At 52.0% G+C, this 24,661-nt stretch overlaps 3 protein-coding genes across 3 annotated transcripts; 2 read left to right on the top strand and 1 right to left on the bottom strand.

Moving 5' to 3' along the window:
- Positions 1–6,880: 6,880 nt before the first annotated feature.
- On the bottom strand, positions 6,881–8,023 carry WHR41_09344 (uncharacterized protein; the record flags this gene model as incomplete). Its single annotated transcript, XM_069377947.1, has 2 exons — positions 6,881–7,016; positions 7,074–8,023. The coding sequence occupies 2 exons, from the start codon at positions 8,021–8,023 to the stop codon at positions 6,881–6,883; spliced, it is 1,086 nt and encodes a 361-aa protein (XP_069225204.1).
- Positions 8,024–15,368: 7,345 nt separating this feature from the next.
- On the top strand, positions 15,369–17,104 carry WHR41_09343 (uncharacterized protein; the record flags this gene model as incomplete). The annotated part of the gene is made up of 10 exons (XM_069377946.1): positions 15,369–15,447; positions 15,498–15,550; positions 15,603–15,635; positions 15,699–15,846; positions 15,901–15,984; positions 16,038–16,108; positions 16,168–16,411; positions 16,476–16,551; positions 16,616–16,667; positions 17,024–17,104. 10 exons carry the CDS (start codon positions 15,369–15,371, stop codon positions 17,102–17,104), a joined length of 921 nt encoding a protein of 306 aa, XP_069225206.1.
- A 4,530-nt stretch (positions 17,105–21,634) lies between these two features.
- WHR41_09342 (uncharacterized protein) lies at positions 21,635–23,806 on the top strand (the record flags this gene model as incomplete). Its single annotated transcript, XM_069377945.1, has 1 exon — positions 21,635–23,806. One exon carries the CDS (start codon positions 21,635–21,637, stop codon positions 23,804–23,806), a length of 2,172 nt encoding a protein of 723 aa, XP_069225205.1.
- Between the last annotated feature and the right edge of the window lie 855 nt (positions 23,807–24,661).

Here is a 24,661-nt window from a genome sequence, read left to right as displayed (position 1 = left end):
TTACGTGATAAACAGCTTTTTCTTCAATAATTGAACAAGTCTTCCAATCGGATCAAACGATTTGAGTGCGAAGGAAGTACGGTTGAGTGCACGGATGTTACATCGGAGCTCGCCAAGCAAGGCCGATGTAGCGTCCGTGTGGTTGAGATGCGGTTTTTGGTCAAGTTATCTCGAGGCATCCAGCCTCGCCAAGCCGCCGTGACTTTTAGGCTCGATGCGCCCGGCATACTGCTGTCTTCCCCAGTGTAACGCGCTGGCTACTTCCAGCGGCAGACGCCTGCACTCTTTTGTCCACCTCATTGATCCTCGTGGGGAAACAAACCAGCCTGGACCCCCACGTAGAAGCTTTCCAATTGTGGGGCAGATGCAGCCGTCGGGCACACCCCCGCTTCAATGAACAACATCAGTTTCACAATCTCGATCGCTGTCAAATCTTGACAACAGGGCTGAAAATCAATGGGCCGACAGAGCAAGGGCTCATTCCAACGTCTATCTGTTCACTTCTCATCAAAGCGAGCCGTTCTCTTGATGACACGTCCACGCCTCGACTTTGGCGGAACTGGTATCATTTCCTCGATCGGCTCGATTATTGTCGAAGCAGCCTTACTAGACAACGTTTGCTTGGGCGGCCTACCTCTTGGCCTCATTCGCTGTGCCATTCACTCTATCCGAAACTGCTTTTGAGCCTTCTTGGCTTCCCTGGCTTGCTCTCTCCGAGCCTTCTTGAGAGCATCCTCGGCCTTCCTTGCTTCAGCACGTGCAGCTCGATACTCACGCTTCCGTTGAGCTTCCAACTTCTTCTGCGCTTTAGAAGCAGCTCTAGCTTTAGCTTTAGAGATTTCTTCTAGAGCCTCACGCTCTTTGGCAGCCTCCTTGGCGTCCTGAAGCTCTCTAGCTTTCTGAACTTTGGAAGGACTGAAGAACAGAACGCCGACACCTTCTTCCGCTCTAAGCTCTACAGTGAAAGGCCGCCCGCGCTTTTTTCTTCTTCCCGTCATCGAGAGCTTCGACGTAGCCTTTCTCACGATCTTCCGCTAGCCTGAGCTTGGCAGACAAGGTGATATATGCTCCACCCAGTTTTCTGATGATTTTCTCAGTCTTAGCATCCCTCTCGGCTACTGCCTCGTTGACAATCTTTCTGATGGTCCTCTGAGCCGATGGCGTGTCCAAACAGCTGCTTGAGTGCCTCGATGGTACCGATTCGGCTCCAAGGGCTCCAGGATTATCCCCTCCCTTCTCATCGAAGATCTTGAGTACCTGGTCCGGATTGACAGGTTCGATGCCGGTCTTCAGCCATCCAGACCTTATGTTGGCTTCTGTAAAGGCGCTGTCAAAGGCTGAGTAGAACTCCTTGAAGAAATCTCGCTTGGTGACACTAGCGAGGCCTTGAGACAGCCTAGAATGAGCATCCAGTGACTGACTGTAGTATGTAGCCAAAGATCCGAAGAGGCTGACGTCCAATGGCTGTAACCTGTGTGTTGAATGAAGAGGAAAGACTGCCACTAACATTTTGTTACTCCGGCCACCATTCTAAGAAGCTTAGCGTACAATGAGAGCCATGGCCATCGAGGATAAGAAGTCTCCAGTCTCTCCCGGCCTTGCTAATAGTCTGCTTGTGGAACAGACTTTGCAACCAGCTAAGGCCAAGCTCATCACTTATCCATCCGTTGGGTGAGCTTGCAAACCAACATGGATGCTCCTGTGGATCATGATACTGAAGCCACGAGTCTTGAAGGTCACCGCTGACCGCCTTGTAAATCAAAGCTGGTGGTAGTGAGCTTCCATCTGCACAGATTGTTGCAATAAGTGTGATCCATTCTCTAGAACCATCCTGCCCTGTGCCCAAGAGTCTTTGCTGCTGCATAAGGGCTTTGGGAAAAACCCTTTTGACTTTCTCGAGGTGACCAATGAGGAAGCCTTTCTCGTCCATATTGTAGCAGTTCTGAGGCTGTATGCTGTACTGGTCCATCATCTGCCTTAGAATGGTGAATTACTGGCGATACGAGGCCGCAGAGTCAGCTTTGTGCCTTGCAAGGTCGATAGTGTTGAGATATTTGCAATCCAAGATATTACTGTGTCTAGCTTTGAAGCCTGCCGACCAGTTCTTGTTGGGCTGATGACCGCAAATTTCCTTGGCCCAGGTGGCTACCATTGCTGGTGTAGGTGGCAAGCATCAGTCTTACAGCCTCTGTATGTGATTGACAAGTACTAATTCTTGTTTGTCGGTCAGTAGTTGCTTTGTCTCGTTAGCCTGGGCAATAGAGCCTCTCTTTCCGTGGAAATGCTTGCTGAGGGTGGACCTCTCACATTTGAACTTCCTAGCTGCTTCTGATATATTTGGCTTACGAGAGCTTTGCAGGAATGCAATCGCCTCATGAATTGGTGCCATGGTCGCTGAGGAATCGCGTGTTGAAGTGTGTAGTTCATGGAAGCGGGGGTGTGCCCGACGGCTGGATGTGCCCCACAATTGGAAAGCTTCTACCCTTCCAGGACTTCAAAATGCGTGTTACAGTGACAGGGGATGGAGGGGTAAATACGAATAGAACAACGAAGATGGGCAAGTGGGATTGTCTCACATAGGACTTGGTTCTCAAAATGCAACTCGTGGCTTGAGCAATACTCGAAGCTGTAATGTAACATTTTCTTGTCCATGGAACGGGACCCCGATTCTTTCTGCTATACTACTGAGGATTGTGGGTAGGATTGTAGGTAGGATTGTAGGTAGGTGATGGCGTCCGTATACGACGTTTCGCGTTTTCTAGTGATTGTAATTGATCTTGATCAGATCTGTTCGGTAGAACCGTTCGATTGATGGTATCAGCCCCGTCAAAGGAAGCATGATCAGAACGACAGTTCAATAGTGACTGCACGGCCATTGATGAGGCGTGACCTTGGCCCTCGACAAACCTATGCCAGTTCACTGATATCCATCGATACACGCTGAGCAGAGCGGGCTGCAGGGAATCGGGAAATGCTCCGTCCATACCAGAAGATGTGCGACGTTGGACCGGGCGGCGCCCACTCTGCCACGCAAAGACCACCTCGATGTCGGCAGCAACTCTGGTGTCATCGTATCTGTTGAACGGTCGCGCGATATGTTTAACATGTTTCTCTGTGAATGCGATTGAGATCTGGCGGTAAATTTGGAGCCCAAAAGAGACGTCTGCGATGTCCGCGGTGACGGTTTTGAGAGTTGATGTAAGATTGTCTGATTTCCAGTGGCATTTCGCATTATAGGAAGATGCAAAGAGAAGGCGCCTGTCTTGCTTCTGGCCAAGACACACCCGACGTAACAGAGCAACCAATGGCCGTATATATGTCAAATAGGCGACAATCAGCTTGGAGTCTTCGTCCGGCAGATACCGCGCAATATTGAACTCTTGGTTCGTCGATCGTCGTGCGTTGTAGTGCCGTGTGACAAGGACCAGGGAGCCGTCATGGATATACACACCACAAGGGGTGCTTGGATCATTATAGCACTCTACACTCAGGAGCTCTGTTGTGCGGGGTGCCTGCCAACCGCGAAGGTACATAATTAGCATTATGTTGGTCAGCAGGGCTGTGTCCTCTTTAAGATAGCGGCGAACGGCGTCCATCCTCCAGCTCTCGCTCGACATCAATCCACCCGCTTGATCAAGGCAGGCGCGAGAAAAAAAGCTGCAGGTAAGCCTTGCTCAGATTGTTGTCTGGATCTTGCACGAAAGAGTATCCGCAGTGCATGTTCGACTTTTTGTCGCGCAGACCATCCAGATCAATATGAGGTACGACACCATACAGAAGCCGGTGTAGTGAGATTTTTGCGCTGTCGAGCGCTCTGCGGCCAAGGGATCACATCTGATCCATGCTCAACGCGCCACTATCCCAACAAACTGTCTGACCATCCTTGTCCCAGTTCACACGAAAGCTTGGGCCATTGGAGCGAGAAAAAGCACGCCCGTACGATCGCAAACCCAAGAGCTCACCTGTGGGTGATTGACAGCCGTGACAAAGATAGCGATCTCGAATATGAACAAATTTGTTCAAGCCACCCACTTGCGGTCGGCCTTTCCACCCGATTACCGGATTCGCGAAGCGCGGTAAGCATCTTTCTAGCATACACAGGCGCATAGAATGCAAAGCTTGGGCGTATAGTTTCGGGGTCTCTCAAAAGTGGAGCCATCGGGACTGAAGCCCAGAACACCACAGAAGTACGCCAGACCTGTGGAGTCTGGAAGGCCGTCAACAAAGTCTCTGTGCAGAGGAAATACGAGAACTCCGCAACGGCATCGCCGAGTGCATCGTCACCATTCAAGCTATCTTCTAAGAGCCCCCGAGCTACGTCGATTGTCAGCACTGGTTACAAGCTTGAGTGATAAGACTTGACTTGTGACATACGGGACTTACGAAACAAATCAGGTGCAGACTCTCCAACGTCTGTGCATTGCTGCTGGCCACTTTCGCTCTGTTCGTCACTTGATTGATAGCCCGTATTCGGTTTCCGAGCTCTGCTCGATCACAGAAGCATTGTCCAAATCGTATTCGCATTTCTTCGCAGGCATGCGGCATTTTTTTCCTGGAGGGAGTGTTTGTTGTGCAGGAAACTGAAATATATCTCCGCGGTCAAAACCGCTTTTCGCTAAATGGTTATCACTTCTTCCAGTGCAGCCGCAGCAGCCATCCTAGAGGCGTTCAGTCGCCCGTGTTCGTGCAACAGATGGTTTTGATGGAGCCCGTAGGTCGCGAAATACGCCTTGCAACCGATACATTCGGATATGGAAGAACAACATGCATTTCCAGATCGCCCTATACTTCGAGGTGGTCGATGTTCCTCCAGGTAAGTGGAAAGGTGCTTTGTACGGTCGACCAACGATTTCGCCCTCGTAGCCAACCTCGCACGGAATAATCGGTGTAACGTACCGTATTCTCGCATCTGTCAAAGAAACGATCTATTCCTTGGCTCACTACCAACAACTTCAGCTCGTCCTCTGAGCTGCTGTGTATCTCAAGCGAATCATAGATACCGAGGGGGAGGGGGTGTCCATTCACAGCCGGGCTTTGCCGTAGAGCCAGTAGCAGACGTAGGTCTACGCCTTTGTATGTTTCCGCCCAGCCAGTGCGGTGCATCCAGTTGCTCGTTGCAGCAAGGTCATCGATACCAGTGTCAGTCGCATCGCGTTGGCAATCCTGTCGATCAAGGTGCCGTACCTCCTCGCCGAGCATTCTTTCGACACGCTCTCGCCTACGTGGAGAGCACTCAAGGTCGGCTGGAGGCGTTGCAATTGGCTCCGGGTCGACGATCCAATACCCTCTCGCACCATTCTGCGTCCAGCTTTGAAGGCTCACATGTTCTTGGATACAATCCCGCATCCAGTTCTTCCCTCCTTTGAAGCCGCTGTGGACTTTCGAGATGTGCCGTATCATAAGGGTAAGGCCAGTGGTCTTGAAATCACAATGCTTGCAGGCAGCCCCAGATCGGATGGCAAGATGTGGGTGGGGTGGGGATCCCTCATCGCGAAGGCTAAGCTTGTTCGGATCGGGTAGTCTCAAAAGTCGCACATACGCCATCAAGCCTTCGCGCAGATCAGCGGCGACCTGATGCTTCTCCCAGAGATGCTTGGTGACCGCTTCGCCGGCTGGACTGAGAGCGTATCCGCAGGAAGTGCAAATGATCGCCGGCTCAGGGCGATTTATGTAGAGTCCGAGGACAGCCATTTTGCGGCTCACTTCGTCCTCTGAAATAGAGCTCCCTGTGGGTGGACGATTTCGACGCTCGCGCTGGACAGATACCATATCGACCCTGGTGGCAACGAAATATCACGATCTGGAGTTGATATAGCGTGTTAAGAGACGATGGTATAACAGAAAGTAGCGCGACGCGGTTCAGGGGGGCAACATCGGCCTGCGTGGCCCCCGCGTCTCGAAAGCTGGGTTTTGGAGTCCTCAAATCTCATCACGACGCGGTTCCAGGAAATTTGGAGCCGCGACTCGTTTTCGTGGGGCACCTTTGGGTTACCTGGCAATCTTAAAAGCGCGACGCGGTCCGCAAAGTCAACTTTGGATTTAGTGGGGCAAATTCTGGAAGCGCGACGCGGTTTGGGAAGAATACTAGAGTAGTAAAGCTTGACTTCTGCATGTAAGACAGCGTCCTCGAGAAATCAGCAATGCCACGCCGGCGCTCTTGAGCTCTTATTCAATCCCCTTGCCTGCTAACACTAAAAGTGCTACGTTCATCACGCAAATCATCAGCCAGATCACGCCTGCTGCTACTGTTGTGACCCAATTATTCGCAAACTTCTCCACGCCTGCGCCCTCTGTCTCTAAGGCCTCTATAGTCTCTACGTTACCATTTCCGCCAACAGCATTATCTCGCGCGACTGCAGCCACAGCCATGAACTTGTTGCTGCACGTAAAAAATATTAGCGGCGCTGAAACGAAGGGCAGAATCACGCTAAGTGCAACTTGGCTCCCCTCTAACGCAGCAGACAACCCGTCTTTGCCTACTGCGCCAGCGATGACTATGCTAGGCGTAATCGAAATGCTCCTCGTGATTAGGCGACGCACCCAGGGTTTCACGGCCCAAGACAGCTGGCCCTCGCTTACCATCTGCCCTGCGATCGTGCACACTATCCCTGCCGAGGTTCCGGAAAGGAGGAGTGCGAGAGCGAAGATAGTGCCTGGAATTGGCGCCATTGTGGAGGACAAGAGCTCATGGATGCCAAAGAGATCGGCGTTGTCTGCTCCTGTGACAGTATAGAGGGATGCGCCCGCGACGATAAGGATGGCGCTGTTGACGAAGAGGGCGAAGGTGAAGAGTGAGATGCTGTTCTCTAGAATGGAATAAGAGAGACATGAGCGGATAGCAGAGATAGAGGGACGGTATTTCTCTCCAGGCTCGGAGGCGTTATCGGCAGTGGGGGGGGGCAGAGACCTGTTTCTCATTGTCGTATTCTTTGAGACGCGCTTGGACGATGCCGCTACCGAGGTAAAGAGAATGCGGCATTACGGTTGCACCCAGTATACCGCAGGCTTGATAGAGGCTGAAGTGGTGTTAGTAGAAAGAACAAAAAGTCAGAGAAGGAGGCAACTGAACTTACCCTCTGCTTTCGATTAGAGCTGAAGATGGAGCGTAGCCCCTAAAGACTTCTCTCGCCGTTGCTCGGTCACCAATCAACGACAGTTGATAACAGAAGCAAATGACGACCCCCAAGACCAATAGTGCAACAAAAAGCTCAAAAAGCCTCAACCCTCGGATCCTCCCGTTCGGCCTATAAAACGCCAAAATTACCAGTACATCCACAATTGATATCGCACACCCAGCAACCAAAGGTACGTTCAGCAGCAAATTCAATGCGATCGCCGTGCCAATAACCTCCGCGATATCTGTCGCGATGATAGCGCTCTCCGCGAAGAAGTACAATACGTAATTCAGCCAGCGAGGGAAATGCGCTTTGCTCATTTCGGCCAAGTTCAATCCAGTAACAGATCCGAGTTTGATGCAGAGAAATTGTAGGAAGATGGCGAAAATATTAGAGAGTAGGATCATAAAAAGTAGCTGGAAGCGGTAGGAGGCGCCGGCAGCGACGTCTGTTGCATAGTTCCCAGGGTCGATGTATGCGACTGAGATCATGAACCCGGGACCCACGAATTTGGCGTATCGGCGCAGCACGCTGGCGGCTTTGAAAAAGGGCTGCTGCCAGTTGGGACGGCGACTGGGGACCGTGGTCACGGCGAGGTCCCTTTCCTCTTCTGGCGACGGGATGTGGGTGTCGCAGGCGGGACTGGTGCTGCGCGCACCATATTCCTTGCCTGCCGCCCACTCGCCTCTGTTCGTTAGTCCCTTGCAGACATTTTCTTTCATCGCGAGGGGTCGCTGGGATTTTACTGGCTCTATGCCGGAGGAATCCACGTCTGCGAGCCGGTACTCATAATGCAGTCTGGCGATCTGTCCGAAGTTGCTTCCAGTTGTCACTTTGGAGGCGAATGCATCTGGGTTCTGATTCCGCTCGTCGCTAACAATAGGATCGATCCGCGAGGGGCAGTTCATTTCGTGCAGATTATCTCCTTTGCGATGTGGGATAGTCCATGTCCCGTGAGATATTAGCCCGAGAAGCAGAGGAATGCGACGGATGCAAAGCGGAGTCTGTGCGGCTTGCGGTATCGAAAACGAAGGCAGCGGTACCGGGACGCAACACTCACAGCCACAGGAGACGGGCAACACTTCTCAGGCTGTTGAGCGGAGCGAAGCTGTTGTTGCCTATAATTGCCATCAACGAAGTGTTTGTACATGAACCTTAGACCTCCGGGTGCACGCGCAACGGACCCGAGAACGTCCGACCACCGTGCCTAGATTCACCGAGGCCATCGACGCTCGTGATTGGTTGGTAGCGCCACGACTAACGGTGCTGTATAATTAAGTTGGTCGAGGACAAGGAAATTACGAGCCGACACGCGGCCGATGTTGGAAACATGCGGCAACAAGGGGAGGGCGCCTTGGCATTGACGAAGATGCCATGTGAATTTATGAAAGCGCCCTTTGTTGAAAGTGATAGTCGTTACGTAAGAAACTAGGGTTGGTACTTAGCAGAATGTCACGGGCGGGCGTACTGGAACAGATGTTATTCACTACGGCCAACCTACAGACAGGTTCAATGTCTAGGACGTAGCTCGAAGAGCTGCAAGTGAGGTGTTCAGAGCAGAATTCTCAAGTGAAGCCGGCTCTCGGCTTACCTGCTATCCTAACAGTCGCGATCATTATTGGCATGTCAAGGGCTTGGCCCGTGACATTGGCAACGTGACTTCTACAACCATCACGAGCGGTACGAACATGAATGCAATCGCTTTCAATGTCGAATACCCGGTCATTTAGGTGACCATCGGTATTATTGTTGGATTTCTTATGAGCGCGGTCGTGATCTTGCCATTCGGCAAAAAGAGAAGTGGATCGTTTAGCCTTTGACGCTTGATGTCGTACTGTCACGTTCTGCCGAGGGCCGAGGACAATCTTACCTCGATGGAACTGGGAAACGGCGCCAGCAAAGCCCTATTGCATTGTTTGATTTTAAATACTCTTGAATCTCTCTTGTGAAGTTCATTTGCTCAAGGTGGACAGATAGAAAATTAGCAAATACAACAAGTCCTCCACAGTGCTAAGAAGTTGTCATGTGTAAAGTTGTGTTTTGCTTTTCCGACATCAGTCGCGTGCACCTGCATCCTGTCGCAGTCCTCAACAGACTCACCCCTATCGTACGAACTGACATGGTCCTCAATTCGGCTATCGCCATACACCTCACCGATGAGGAAGTCAGAGGAACGATCGAGCTCTGGCTGCGTGACGGTGCGCCTGTACATTCCAGTGAAGCTGAGGTGCTTCTGCCAGAAAGATCGAAAAAGCTTTGATTTAAGCTTCGGTTCGAAAGCACCATAGCTGTGGTCGTTTCGAGAGCGAAGGGTTCCATGCCCAAATTGACCATGGTTGGAGCGATGAATGGGCCGAGCTGAAGCCAACTTTGTCATTTTCAAAAGTACGGAGAGAACCTTGCTTGAATGGTTATCAGCGCCTTGGTTATCCCGTATGGTCTCCAGTATGATTATGATGCCACACGAAATTGAACGTACCTAGTGCAGACGGCGGATAATAGCAAAGAGTCTCTTTTTATCTTGTCTTGCAAACGGAAAACCCTTCAGATCTCCATTGTCGACCGCGGTCTTGCAGAAATTGCTGACTCTTGAGAAAGATTCGGAGCATCCCAGAGCGTGCGAGAGGCAGAGGAAAAGATACAGAACCGCTAGACTATTTACCGCGGCAGCTCTGCTCCGTTGCCATTGTGGAGGCGCTTCTCCGCACATTTAGCTTGGCGGTTACGTGGCCGCTTTCCCTGGTAGCTTGGCTTGCTGCAAAGACGGAGCAAGGTTTGCGGCCTTGCCCACAGATGGAAGGCTCTATGTGGTCACACCACAAGACCACGCGTTATCAACATGCATTAGAGCCATGTACTTCATAGAATGAACCTGCAACGCGGACTCTGCCAAGACAAGCTAGCCAAGGAAGCAATATTTCACGATGTTCTGCCCAGACCACCGAAGAGAAACGGTGTATACGGACAATAGCGTTGCAATCAAGGATACTGCAGCCAATAGAGAACCGAAGATGATTTGGGGAGTGGATCGGATCTAGGGGGCAACGCCGGGTACGGCAACGAATTGGGTAGCTATGTAATATTCACTGTACGAGATTGAGTAGTAAATGCTGGTCTTTCCCACAGCTTTCCTCTCAACTTCGTGAATGGGTGGAAAGTGATGTGTCTTGTGGAAAGTATGCTACTCGACCCTGTGTCTTTGGAGGTCTCAAACTGCCTGCCCCATGATTGAAGCTCGCGTTTGTCACAACGGTCCCATCACATGTATTGAAGCTTCCACAAAGAGTTTGGCGGCTGGGTAACAGTGAGCTATGTTCGTAGACGCTACGGTAACCGGAAAAGCCATGCTATTAAGAAGGAAACACAAGTTCCGCCTCTGAAGCTCCATAAAATATGTGAGTATTTCAATGTCGACAGAATCACTCAAGCCCTCGGAAGAGGTTGGGCCAAGCTCAAGGGAACGGGCCGTTCACGGCCAAGGTGTTGCCATCAAGGTTGCGTGACCATCAAGGTGCTTCTGCCACCACAGACCATTCACAGATCCTGCGCAGACCTTGAGCGTCAGCCTGATAGACTAGTGCACAGCCTAATTGGAAGTTAAGGGACACTACATTCGCGGGAGGGACCAGTTTTCCTCGCCTAGCGTATTTTCTTTATCTGAACCTCACCTTGTCAGTCCCTCTTGCGAGATTGTACAGAACATTGACGCTGTGATAGATGGCTAATCCCCTTTGGGAATTCTCGGTATAAAAGGCTCGAAGTATTCTCTGTATGTCCGGTATATTGCGATATTGCTGAATGAAGTCAAAGATGCCAGAAGGTTCTCTTTTCTTTGCCACGTTTACAGAAAACGCTAGCTTGTAGCGTTAGATTTGTCGTAGCGCCTCTACTGAAGCCGCCCAAAATGTCAAGAAGTCTGGACCATGATCAGCTTCTTGCCGTGTCTTTCTGAAAACTTCCAAGTTGCGACTGTGCTTTGTATCGACTTGCCGAAGTATATGATGGTCTGCAACGTTATGCAATTTTTCGCAGTCAAACGCCTCATCGACTAAATTACATGCAGACTCTCCGCATCCAACGGATGTAATCCTTGACACAAGAGACCTGCCCACCAACTGCGGAGGAGGAGCACGTAATCCTCTCCACTATCATATCGCTCGTTGTTACCAGTCGGGTCGCCGTCGAAGCTTGCCATGAGCCAATAGCAGGCGATGATCCACGCGGAGATGATGATGCCGATGCTCAAGAGCGGGCTCGCGAAGTTAACAATGATGAGCTTGCTGATGTTGTGCCCACAAGCGCAAACGAATTGAGGTGATGGCCAGAGATCAAGACATCTTAGATGGACGATTAACGAGACGTAGAGCAACCGGAAAATATGCTGTGCGTAGCTGCACTGTGTGCAAGTGCATATACTACACTTGAGTGCGACAATGACCGTAGCTACGAGAACCCACGCAACGCTGACGAGAGAGAGCAAGACCACTGGGCCGCAAACGAAGATGAGAGTTCTCATCGCTTGAACACCCTGTAGTTCAGACCTTCTGCACCTTCCCGCCTCGATATTAGAGCATGCGATCTGGTTCCCACAATCCGTCGGAGCGTATGGAGTTTCCCGATTGCAGTCACGCGCCGCTGGAAGTCTTTTGCTGGGGGGAGCTTGCACCTTGCAGCTGGCGCTCTCCGTCTGTTTCCTGCTCCAAACCCCCCTGTACTGGGTTCTCACTGCAGTATCCGCAACGTCGAATAAGACTGCGGCGGCCGAAGTCGTACGCTTTTGATCTGGGGACGGGGGCGGGTAGCTTTGTTCACCATTCATCCCGAAATCTTCGTAATGCCGGAGCCCCTTTCTCAAGAAGATATTTTCTGGAGGCGAAGGTCTATCCGTGATGTCGGGCTGGACCATGGCGCATGTCGCTGGCAAGCCAGAAGTATCGTATGTGCGATTTAAGAGATTCGAGAAATTGCAAGGGCGAAGAGGCCAGGAGGTGTTGGCGGGAGTGGAAGATGCTGTCGGAAACTGCAGGCCCGACATTCTGCGCATCGTAAGACTCGGAACAGACTAACTCAATGTATGTATTCGTACGAAGCTGCATCCAGCACCAGCAGGGCGGCGAGGGATGTCTTGGAGAAATCGCTGCGTCGCCATTCAAAGCTGACCGCGCGAAGCACGGCGACTCCGGGTCGTTGATTGTGTGGTATTCCTTGTAGTGAGTCACTCTTTTTCTCTCATCGCGAGACGGAGACTTCGCACCCGAACAGTTTGCAAGGCAAAAGATATGACAATAACCAGGGCTTCTAAGGTTTGCCCAGCAAACGGGTACCATGTGTTCTTCCGGGGCGTACAGGGAGACCTCTTGCCTGGTGATGTGTGCAGGTACGCTTCACAAGAACTCATAAACCAGACCATATCAACAAGACTGTCGGAACACACGTGTGCAAGTAATATCATCGGTCACGCATAGAACAACCAACAGACAAATACGCTGGTCCGTGGTCGCTGTGTCCATCTGTCCTCTTGAGCGGAAAAAGAGGCTGTCTAGTATGAGACTGCCGTGTCCAGCTTAACCGTCCTCAGCTTAGACATTCGATAAGTTTCGTCCGGCAAATTGAAAGCCTTGGCGCTGACGTGGCTGCATGAAAAGAGTACTTTTATTTTGCATCGGAAGCCTTGGAGGACAGCTAACGGTATAAAGCGAAGTTTGCTGAACACCTTGACATGTCGTTGCTGCCTGCCGCCTTTGTTGCAGAGTTTGCCTTTATCTATGGAGTACCGGACCGCCTCGTGGTGACATATGCAACGCCTAGAGAAGCTCAAGAGAAGCTTGCAGAAAAGTGGGCGCCTATTTCTAGTGCAGTGCACGCAGGCAACCGTGCCAAGAGATGCGATGACGAGGTGGTGGCTAGAGGGCTTCCCTGGTCAGTGCACATCCCCGCTAGATGCACGCTTTCACGCGCGTCGACAAAACCACTTCCTCGCGCGATAACTCAACAACCATGGGGTCAATCGAGGATGCGATCGCGTTCTTACGTTCATCTGATGATCGTAACATAGCAGCAGTAGCTGAGAGGTTCAATGTCAACCGGTCAACCCTCAGCAAGCGGTTCCGCGGTAAGACCGGCTCTGTGGCCAGGCGCATCGAAGGGCAGAGGTTACTCACGAACAAGCAAGAGCAAGAGCTTGTTAAGCAAATACGGAGGCTTTGCGAGTGGTGTTTGCCTCCTACACCAGCAATGGTGCGCACATGGGCCTCCCTGATATGTGGTTCAGAGCCCGGCAAGAACTGGTCTGCAGGCTTTAGGCGTAGACATCAGTCCGTCCTTGACTGCAGATACCTCAACACCCTCGATCTCGAGAGACACAAGGCTGAGTCTGAGGATTCTTTCAGGCGCTATTTCAATATTCTGAAGCGGAAGATAGATCAATACGGCATACAGCCTCGGAACTGCTATAATATGGATGAGAAAGGTTTCCTCATAGGCCACCTGCAAAAGGTCCAGAGGATATTCCCTAAAGCCTTGATGAAGCAACAGAAGCTCCTAGGCGTTGGCCAAGATGGATCTAGGGAGTGGATAACCCTTATAGCCACCGTTTGTGCAGATGGTACCTCACTGCCACCAGCTCTGATCTACAAGGCCGTCAGCGGTGACCTGCAGGACACCTGGCTCCAGGACTATGACGCCAACGAGCATCCTTGCTGGTTTGCAAGCTCACCCAATGGCTGGACCAGCGATGAGCTTGGTCTGAGCTGGCTACAGAGCTTGTTCGACACTCAGACCGTTGACAAGGCGAAGAGGGACTGGAGGCTGCTCATACTTGACGGACATGGTTCCCACTGCACTCTCAGATTCCTGGATTGGTGTCGGAGCAACAAGATACTAGTAGCCATATTCCCTCCTCACTCTACGCATAGGTTGCAGCCACTGGATGTGAGCGTATTCGGACCTCTGGCGACCTACTACAGTCAGCAACTCGATCACCACACCAGACTGTCGCAAGGTCTCACAGCACTTACTAAGCGAGACTTCTTCAAAAATTTCTACTCGGCCTATGACAGTGCCTTTACGGAGGACAACATCAAGTCTGGATGGCAGAAAACTGGCTTGGAGCCTTTTGATCCAGAGCAGGTGCTCAAGATCTTCCAGAAAGGAGAAGCGGGCGACAAGGATGTCATCACCGATCAAGCACTGTCTGACAGTCACTCAAGTTGCTGTTTAGACTCACCATCAGCCATGAGAACTATCAGAAGGGTTGTGAGTGAAGGAGTGGCTCTTGGTAACGCACAGTCCCAGAGACTGGTTGATAAGCTTGGGAATGCTTGTTTGACCTTTGCCACAGAGCTCATACTCGCGAGGGAGCGCGAACAGGGCTCTGTTGAGACTATCGACAGCCAACAGAAGAAGAGGAAGCGTGGTAGACCCTTTACTGAAGATCTCAGAGCCGAGGAAGACCTCGGCGCCTTGTTCTTCAGCCCTTCTAAGATCAACAGAGCCAAAGCACTTCAAGCGGTTAAGGATGAGGCGAAGGAGCTGGAGGCTCAAAACAAACTGCTTAGAGCTCGAGATAGAGCCACTCGGAAGGCTCAGAAAGAAGCGGAGGTTCGGCAGAGGCGCGAGGACAGAGCGGCAAGGGCTGCAGCAAAGAAGGTTGAAGAGGCGCTTCAGAAGGCTAAAAGGCGGCAACAAAGAGAGGCCAAGGCGGCCCAGAAGCGGCTTGAAACAGAGTCTAAGGCGTCAAACAGTAGACCTAGGAAGAGGCGAAAGATTCAGAAAGAGCCTGGGAAGCATATTGTGGCTACAATAGAGCCAGAACCTCAGGATGCCCCAAAACATCTTATGTCGAGATCAGGTCGAATTATCAAGAAACGCGCATACCTCGATGATGTCTAATTACACAGTCGATTGCTAGGAGAGCTTCATAATACTATACTCTGGTTTCGTAGCGCAAAATTGCATGTGGATTGTGATGTATGGCTGAGAAGATCAAATTGACAGCATTTGAGAAGCGTGCATCTAGTGGGGATGTGCACTGACCAGGGAACCCCTCTACCGGATCAGCTGATGCGGGAAACAACTTATCTTTGGCTAGTTAAGCGCAAAAACGTAGTCCGTTCGTTGACTTTCCTCCAGACTCCATCATTCTGTACTTGCTGGACATAAATATCGCAGGTACGGCCTCATGCCATGCTTCTGGGAAGCTGGCCCTGTGATCTGACGATAGCATGATGGTTTAGAAATTTCGCTCTCTCAGCAATGACGGGCCTCTCGAAATCAAAAAAGCTGATGGCAATAATTGCCATCTCTCTCTCCTTCTTCCTTGCCGAAATCGGAGGTCGGTACCAGCAGAATAGGCGCGTTCGTCGACCCCGCTGACACCTGCAGCAGTCGGCTTTTACACAGGCTCGCTCGCGCTCGTAGCGGATGCCTTTCATTATGTAAGTCACCAGCGAAAGACTTTACACTCGGCTCCATCGATGATATGCGCAGCTCAACGATCTTGTCGGATTCGTTGTCGCACTTGTCGCTTTCTTGGGGATTTTTTAGACAAGAATCCCGATTGGCTTGCGTCACTGATACAGGCAGGCGGCCGAACGCGGAGACGCGCCTCTGGAAATGACATTTGGCTGGCAACGAGCCACCTTGCTAGGTGCTTTCTTCAACGGCGTTTTCCTCCTGGCTCTCGGCGTCAGCATTTTCTTGCAATCTATCGAGCGATTCATCTCAGTGCAACGTTCGTATCATAATCGCTGTGCAAGAATTGGACCGTCTGACATGATGACTGCAGCCGTGGAAAATCCTCTTCTAATCATTATCATTGGCTGCGTCGGATTTGCCCTCAATGTCGTCAGCGCTGTTATCCTTGGACATGGTGGGTCTGTAGCACAGATGCGTGGACCCCAGGATAGACTGACTGTGACGCAGACCATGGTGACGGCCAAGGCCAAGACAACTCCGACCCAGCTGATGTCGATCATCCGCATACGTCGGACCCGGTATTATAGCACTAGACGACAAGAGTTACCTCGAATATCGCTAACTTTCTTGAGCAAAGACTCAACTGCCGCACCAAGACCATCGCCATTCGACTGCAGAAAACTCAAAGAAGCGTAAAGCAGAACATGACCTCGGCATCATGGGTGTTCTACTTCATGTAGCAGGCGACGCTGCGAACAACTTTGGGGTTGTCATTGCTGGCGCCATCATTTGGAAAACATCTTCCTTTGGTCGCTACTACGCCGATCCCGCCGTGAGCATGGCAATTGCGTCTGTGATATTCTTTTCGTCGATTCCCATAGGTTTGTCCGCCGACAATCTTACGGAAAATATATTATGCAAAACAATACTGACATGGTGTGTTAGTGAAGAAGAGTGGCTTCTTCTCAAGAGCGCTCCCCCGGGCGTCGACGCGAAGGATGTTGAACACGATATCATGCAGGTCAGTCCCTCCAGAATGTTATTCTATTCGACGGTCAACAGGATCGTGACCGACAAGTTGCTAGGTCGATGGTGTTCTCGCTGTCCACGAGTTACGAATTTGGCGCCTTAATCAGGGTAAAGCCCTCGCATCGGCGCACATCAGCGTAACACCAAAAGAGCTCTCGAATTTCATGTCGCTCGCGGAAACAATCAACGAATGTTTTCATGCATTCGGCGTTCACTCTGTCACCCTCCAGCCTGAGGTGGCTCCCCACATAATGTCTGTCCCAGAAGGCCATGCTGGGCCCGTCGAAAGTCTCGCTAGTCTCCGAGAGAGGAAGAGAATTGTTGACAACTGCGAGGTTGGTTGCATGGCTAATAACTGCGAGGAGCTCAGCCGGGCGGCTTAGTGGGCAATAGTTGGATGCAGTGCAAGCCGGACTTGACCAAACACCATATCAGCAGAGTAAGACGACCCAGCCAATCTGCAGAAAGACGAAGAGGGCATGATTTTCGCCTACAGCAAGCCCGAGGAGGCTGGAAGCGGCAGCTTGATCACTATGAGCAGGTAAACAAATTTGTAATCGGATCGGGCTATCTCTTCGCATCTTTGGTGCCATAGGTGAAGAAGGTAGCTGCAGTTAGATTTAGTGGAAAAACCAAGCGGCATTATTACAAGCCCGACAAGGTTCCGGGCAGCACTCAGATATGAGCGATCAGGGATGGGAAATCAACGGCGTCAGTCCTCTACGACAGCAGAAAGCTGCTTGCAAATCATAGTGATATTCCATGGCGCACTTGAGAAAACTTGGCAGGTGTAAGTCTTCTAGAGAAAAAAACATCATGGCCATTCTCAGAACCTGGCAGTAGCACGCTTCTCAAGATACTCGCTTACCTACAGCCATCTTCTGAAGTTGTTCGTCGACCTGTTGCCTAGGCCAGAAGAAGTACTGTAGGCTAAGTAATTTTTACGGAATCCGTTCGTCAAAAATGGATAAGGGATACTTATTGAGTGGCGACGTCAAGATCATCCACCGGTACATGCCCTAGAAAATGTCCGAGTTGATCGCACATTCTTTATGTTCGTCACGATCTTGCGTCCCTGTCTTGTGAATCGCAGCGGCCAATCAGCAGAGTGCCAGGAACGAGCACCTTGATGGCAGCACCTTGATGGCAGCACTTTGATGATAAGCCGGCCCGCGACTCGACCTTAACTCGACTTCACGCTTCTTCCTCACACCACTGCCGTCTCCTAATCTACGCATGCATTACCATATACTCTTTGAATTCTCGTTTTTTGGGCGCAAAAGTCGCGCGTCTGCAGTTTCCTGGTGGTTACCACTTCTTGTACGGAGATCGATACTCGTGAACTTCTCACGGGGTGCGAACAGATATGCCACGGGTGTTATGAGTCCTGCAGCCCACTCTACTGCTGTGGACGAGTCCGTGGATCGACTTGGCTGAATCACATGTTCACAGCAGGTGGGTGAACTCTGCACTTCTTGGATTGCCATAGCGCCATGGCCCATCTCCACCCGCCAGAGCGCTGTTACAACAACATAGTGCGTACGCTATCATGAGTATCAGATCACCCTAGACGCTGGAACTACGAAGTTGCGGATTCTGATACGAAAACTGTTCGTACTATAACGAGGCAGTACGGCACTCGTCTGTCTCGGAGCCATCAGACCTTACAACTCCTCGCCGAAGTCCCCCTAGTATCCGCTTACCGGCTTGCTGCCTGTCACCTCACCAACCGCCATGGAAATCTTGCTCAGTCGCAACAGCTCGGGTTGACGCATCCCTCGGCGTTCACGGCGCAAGACGCAGGTACTGCGGATCTTCTCTCGCGGAGGTCCGCGCGACTGCCGCATGGGTCTGGTTCTTCATCCAGAATTGCGATCATGAGTGGAGCAAGATCAGGCTGCGACGTCGTGCCGTGGGTTCCGTACGCGTGGAAAAACTCCGTTGTTGATCGGGCGAACGCCTGGAAACCCGTGAGCTGGGTCTCGGAGACCATGATGTCCGCCGACGCAAGAGCTTTTTGCTAGTTCAAGCGCCAGACGTGCAGCTCGTGAAGGCTGAGGACTCCATCGAGCTATTTTGTGATCAGCCCGAACAAGCAGTCTGGCAAAGCACTCGAAAAGCCACGCACCTTCACAATATCGTGCTGGATGTCTTGAGGGTTTGCAGCACACGGGACGCTTTTCAGGAGAAAGAATCCGCTCTTCTTGACCTCCAGACCGGGTCAGCTGCGTATCTTGTCGTCACCCGACAATTAAAGGTATTGAAGGAATGGACGAGAAGGATATCATCAATGCAATGGCCACGCTGACTGCAAGATCGAGAGTATGGCGACAATGGCACTTGGCTTTCTAGATGAAAGCTCCGGCGATAATGACGTCGACGTTCTTTGCGGCTTTCGCTCGTAACGTGGATCAAGACGCCCATGATTCCAAGGTCTCCATCTTTGCTTCTTCCGGACTGATCCGTTGTTCTATGACGGGGTCGCCGTGCACGGTTGCACGTTGTTCTCCCTACCGTATGGACCAACTTCTTTTGCGTTCCAGCATGTGCAAAGTGCAACTTGCAGCTGTTCCATACGATACAGGAAGCTCTAGACGCGTGCTTGATGGGACGCCGGAAGCTTCTTGCGCCTCATCATCGTGCTCTGGGAGAGTTCAGCAGGAGTCCCACAGTTGAGATGGGCTTTCCGAGGCATTCCGTGGAGAATGGCTGCGCTAATGGCGTTCAAGACGAGACAGACGGATCCAATGATCATGGCGAAAAGTGGATTTTCCACAGCTAGCGAGCATGTCAGGGGGCGACACTAACAGACGACGCGCGTTCCTACGCTGGAAGCTCACAAATCGCTCGATAGCTTGCAGGAAGGTCCTGATCCCGAGCGCCAACAGGAAGACGCCGTAAAAAATGCGTCCAGGAATGTGGCAAGCTGCCGGCCGAAAGATCGGCTTGGCGGTGCATCATTGCGCTTGGCGGCATTCCAGGTCGTCAATCGGCAGCTTCAGTCGCATTGCCAATGGAGCTTACCTTGAGAGCGACAAACACCTCGGTAAAGCCAACGAGGTCGTTGAGCTGCGCAAATCAGTCACCGCCGGGCACCCAGTGGAAGCGCAGGAATAGTGTACCTGATGAACGGCGTCGGCGACAAGAGCAAGCGAGCGTTTAAGAAGCCGATTGCGAGAAGCATCAGCATGATCGGTCAACTCTACGTTCTGCTGCAAAACGCGCATCAGCGATCTCGGCGAGGATGAAGGTGGAGGAGATGACCACAATGAGCATCAACTTGCGCGCTTTGGTGAGATCAACCATATTGGGTTGAGGATGCACGTTAACAGCTATAGTGTCGTGTCAATGGTAGGGCGTGTCAGGGGCTGGCGCTGGGAGGAGAGAGTTCGGCCAGAATGAGGAGAAAAGAAGTTCCGGGATCCCAGGAAGATGTTCAAGCAAGGCAAAGAGTACGCTCGGTGGCGCCAGCTGACCATGCGCGGTAGCCGCACGCTTATTCGCTGCGGCCGGGCAGGTGACGAGGGGGATCGCGACACACTCGTCTGTCCCTGCACGCTTCTTTGCCAAGACCGCCTGTCCTGCAGAGTTTACTTGGCCGTGTCTTGCTCCCGGGCCGGATAGCCGCACATTATTCGCTACCAAGACTTTTAGCCATACACCAGACCTGCGTGCTTGCTAAGTGTGAGTGAAGCGGCGCGCTCGATAAACCTTGCCAAGCCTGGATCCCCCCAATTTCCGCGCTCGCGCCTTGGCGAGCAGCTCAAGACAAGGGCCGCGCAAGTCCTTAAGGGGACTATGCGAGGAACGCCACGCATGTGCACCAAGATGCTACAGCATAAATTGGGCCTGTCTCCCCTAACAGGTCGCCTGTTTTGCGGTCTCTGATACTGATAGCAGCGATTGCTACGCGGTCACTCGAATACAATGACGGCGTGCTGTAAGCGCGAAGACAACGAGACCATCCCGACCTGCCGCTCGAATGAGAGCGGCGCAAGGGATGGCGCAGAGCACGACGTGGAATGTGTACCCTTCGACACTGACTTGGAGGAGCGCTGCTCGGGCGATATTTGTGATGGTATGGTATTTGAGTGTCTTCTGCAGGTACCAACAGCTACTGATGTGCTTGTCAAGAAAAATGCATACAGGCTGCCGCCGCCGTCGAGTGTCGAGCTGCTTGTGACCAGGAACTGAAGCAGAGTGAGTCCACATTCGCCCTCGTCGGCGCGCGCAAGCATCGTTCAACTGACGCACTGCCAGCCTTTAATTGCCGTGATGTGGACCACACTCGCTATCACGAAGCAGAGCCAAATGATGTCTCCGACAAGCACGCTCGATCCGAAGACTCCACTCACCAGCACAGCCATGACAAGGATAACAATCACCAGTGGGACGCTTGCTCCACTCATCTCCGCGACGCCTTCGAAAGATACACGCGCTTCTTGGAGCAGACACTTTGCATCTGCAAGAAGGTCCAGGCCGAGCATTTTTTTTCTGGCGGCTGTGATGCGAAGCCAGTCGAGCAGCCACACCGCCACTTGGATAGCCCATCGCGTAATACCTCATCAAGCTCCGCAATCGAGCGCATGCCTCACGGGCAAGTCGTATACCGCTACGCAACTATGAAGAAGCCTGAATGTTGTGGAAAGTCAACAACGGATCCTGCCGCCTCAATCACTGCAGACACACATGTTGCGGGCGTGAAGGACTGCTCGGACCAAAAACAGCCTGCGTGTTCCGGCTGTAGTGGTCACGATCACTCAAGGCCCCCGCGTCAGGGCTTCATTTCCGGCAACATCTTGGAAGCGGACATCGAGAAACAGCAAAGCAATTTCGAGCCGGTCACATTCACTATCACCGGAATGGATTGTTCCGGCTGTGGCAACATAGTCGCAAAAGCTTTTGATAATGTTCCAGGTGTTCGAAACACTTGCGTAACATTCATCGCTGGCACTGCGAGCTGCGACATCGATCTCAATGTCACAAGTATCAGTGAGGTTGCTCGGCTTGTCGAAAGGGCCACCAAATACAAACTCGCTCGCTCCGCCTTGACCCATCCTTCACTGGATCTCATTATGGACGCGCAGACGGCACAGCACCTTTCTCGCGATATGCCCAAGGGTGTAGTAGGTTACGATGCCCTCTCGAAACGAGAACATCGAATCACGTATGACTCGTCTATTATTGGCGCGAGAAAGGTATTGGAAATGATTCCCGGCGCTTCTCTCGCGCCGCCATCCCAAGACGAAAGCTTGACCGCCGGGCAGACCCGCCTGCGGAACGTCTTCTGGACGACAGTCGCTGCCTTCTGTCTCACAATTCCTGTGGTGGTACTTTCATGGGCCAACCCTCCGGTGTCGGAGCACACGATCCTGTACGTATCAATCGTTCTCGCCACCTTGGTCCAGATAATTGCGGTACCGGAGTTCTATCGACCTGCACTATCGGCGCTCTTGTACAATCGAGTAGTCGAGATGGATATGCTCGTTGTCATTAGCATCTCGGCGGCATATGGATACTCAATCGTGGCCTTCGGACTCATTCTAGCTGGGAAAGGCGCTGAAAGTACCGAGCCCCTATTCGAAACAAGCACGCTTCTCATCAGTTTGATCTTGCTTGGTCGCTTAGTGGCCGCATACGCTCGCAAACGCGCAGTCGCTGCCGTTTCTTTGCGATCACTTCAATCAGCTACGGCAACATTGGTCGGCGAGTCCGGCAACTCTTTTGAACTGGACGCTCGTCTGCTACAGCTTGGCGACATCATAGTCATCGGGCCGCACACTCAGATTGTCACCGACGGAATTGTTTCCGCTGGGAACAGCGACGTGGACGAGTCCATGATAACTGGAGAGGCTATTCCAATTTCGAAATTCCCTGGTGACACCGTTATTGCTGGGACCTTGAACAAGGGTGGTACACTTACCGTGACAATCAAGCGTCTCCCTGGAAAAAATACTGTGACCGACATAGCTAATCTTGTCGAGCAAGCTCAATCTACGAAACCCCGGGTGCAAGACTTGGCAGACAAGGTAGCCGGTTACTTTATCCCAGTGGTGGTTTCGATTTCAATCATCGTTACAATCATCTGGGTCGTGGTTGAGCTCAAAGTACGCAACCAGTTGGCAGGTCCTGCAGTCGGCAACGCTATAACCTACGGTATCGCAGTGCTTGCCGTGTCTTGTCCATGTGCGCTCGGTCTAGCCGTGCCAATGGTCTTGGTCATCGCTAGCGGAGTTGCGGCGCGGTTGGGAATCATCATCAAAACGGCAGATGTTGTCGAGCGAGGCTTCAAATGCACTGACGTCATATTCGACAAAACGGGCACTTTGACGGAGAACAATCTCGACTTGGTTGTGGAACGTGTATTTGAACAGCCTACGATATCGCCCGCAGAAGTTCATGCGCTCGTCCGCGCAATGGTGAAGGACAATGGCCATCCTGTCTCGAGAGCCATTGAACTCGCTCTTGAGAAGCGTGGGGTGAGTCCGCTCGAGCTGGCTAAGATCGAGTCGATCCCTGGAGCTGGCGTGCAATGCGAGTGGAATGGTACTATCATCCGGGGTGGCAGTCCCAATTGGCTTGAGATCGATCATGCCGAGGTTTCCACCCTAAGCGACCAAGGACTAACCATATACTGCGTGGCGGATAACGCCGGCCTACTTGCAGTCTTCGGCCTTCGAACCACATTGCGCAAGGAGGCCAGGAGTGTCATCCAGGAGCTGCAAGCGCGTCAGATCCACGTCCACATTGTGAGTGGTGATGGAAAGAAAGCAGTCGAGGCGGTCGCGTCGGACTTGGGTATTCCCCCGTCGCAAAACGCCAGTAAACAATCTCCGGAAGGAAAGCAAAACTACATCCGACGTCTTAAAGAGGCTGGCAAAGTCGTCCTCTTTTGCGGCGATGGCACGAACGATGCTGTCGCTGTCACCGAGGCCACCGTCGGCGTCCAGATCGAGTCATCTTCCGACGTCACACGCGCCACGGCCGACGTGGTTCTCCTTGGCAACCTCAATGGAGTACTGCAACTTATCGATATTTCCAAGGCTGCCTTTCATCGCATTATGTTCAACTTCCTCTGGGCCGCGCTGTATAACATCTTCGCAATTCTCCTGGCCGGCGGAGCTTTTGTTCGCGTGCGCATCCCGCCGGCGTACGCTGGGCTAGGGGAGCTTGTGAGTGTTGTTCCAGTGATCTTGACCGCTGCCACTTTGCTGAAGAAGAATTTCGTCATTCCCAACGAGCATTAGCATGCATCTAGACGAGCTGCCTGAAATCTTAACGTCTTCCATGATGCCAAAATGGAAGAAGGCGTGAGTTTGTCTCGTTCTACAACAGGTTGTTTTCGTGAAGGGAAGGAATGCGAAGGAACCAGTCGTTTATCCGGGCTTGCGTTGATGGCGTTTCTGCGCTTTTATGCATTAATGCTGCTACTCACACCCTCACTATGTACCAAATCATTGCGTAGCTCAAATGCGTGGCGTCGTTCGCGATGAATCGAGACGATACGTGTCCCACATGCGATTCCCATTTCCGCGCAACCATCCTTAGTATCAACATAGATCTGAGTGTTCCCGTCAGTGTTCCCGTCACTTGCCTATGATCGCGTCGCAGCTTGCGTAGCAAGGCTCAATGTACCTGCGGGCGATCACGATTATATTACTTTAGAAACCAAGGCGACAACAGGCGGGCGAGTCCAGCTAAGCTCCAAGGACAACGGATGATGCGGCGCGGTGTCACGCAGCGTTTCATGCACTGCCCCGCTGGTCCCGCTTTTCTCGTAGAGTTAATAACCTGCTCGAGCTTTCGCATTCACGAAGCCGGCTTGCTCCTGCTTCATGCTTTTCTAAGACCAATCTTAGCCTGCATTCCGCACTATTCACAGCATTTGCACCACGCAAGCATTTCAGCAAGCAGAATCCAACAGCTTGTCAATCATCATATCATCTCCATCGATCGTCCGTCATCGACCGCCAGCCTCGCAATACCCGCCATGTCTGGACTTCTTGGCAAACTTGCCGGACAGCTCACCACAGGCTCTGGCAGCGGCAGCGGCAGCGGCTCCGATGGGTCTGGCGATTCGTTCTTCGGTCCCGGGAAAATCA

This window comes from Cladosporium halotolerans, assembly GCF_011745625.1.
Source record: "Cladosporium halotolerans strain TM138-S3 chromosome Unknown Sca68, whole genome shotgun sequence".
In the NCBI taxonomy this organism is placed as follows: domain Eukaryota; kingdom Fungi; phylum Ascomycota; class Dothideomycetes; order Cladosporiales; family Cladosporiaceae; genus Cladosporium; species Cladosporium halotolerans.
The sequence above is the reverse complement of the archived record's forward strand: the minus strand, read 5'-3'. Positions and strand labels throughout refer to the sequence as shown.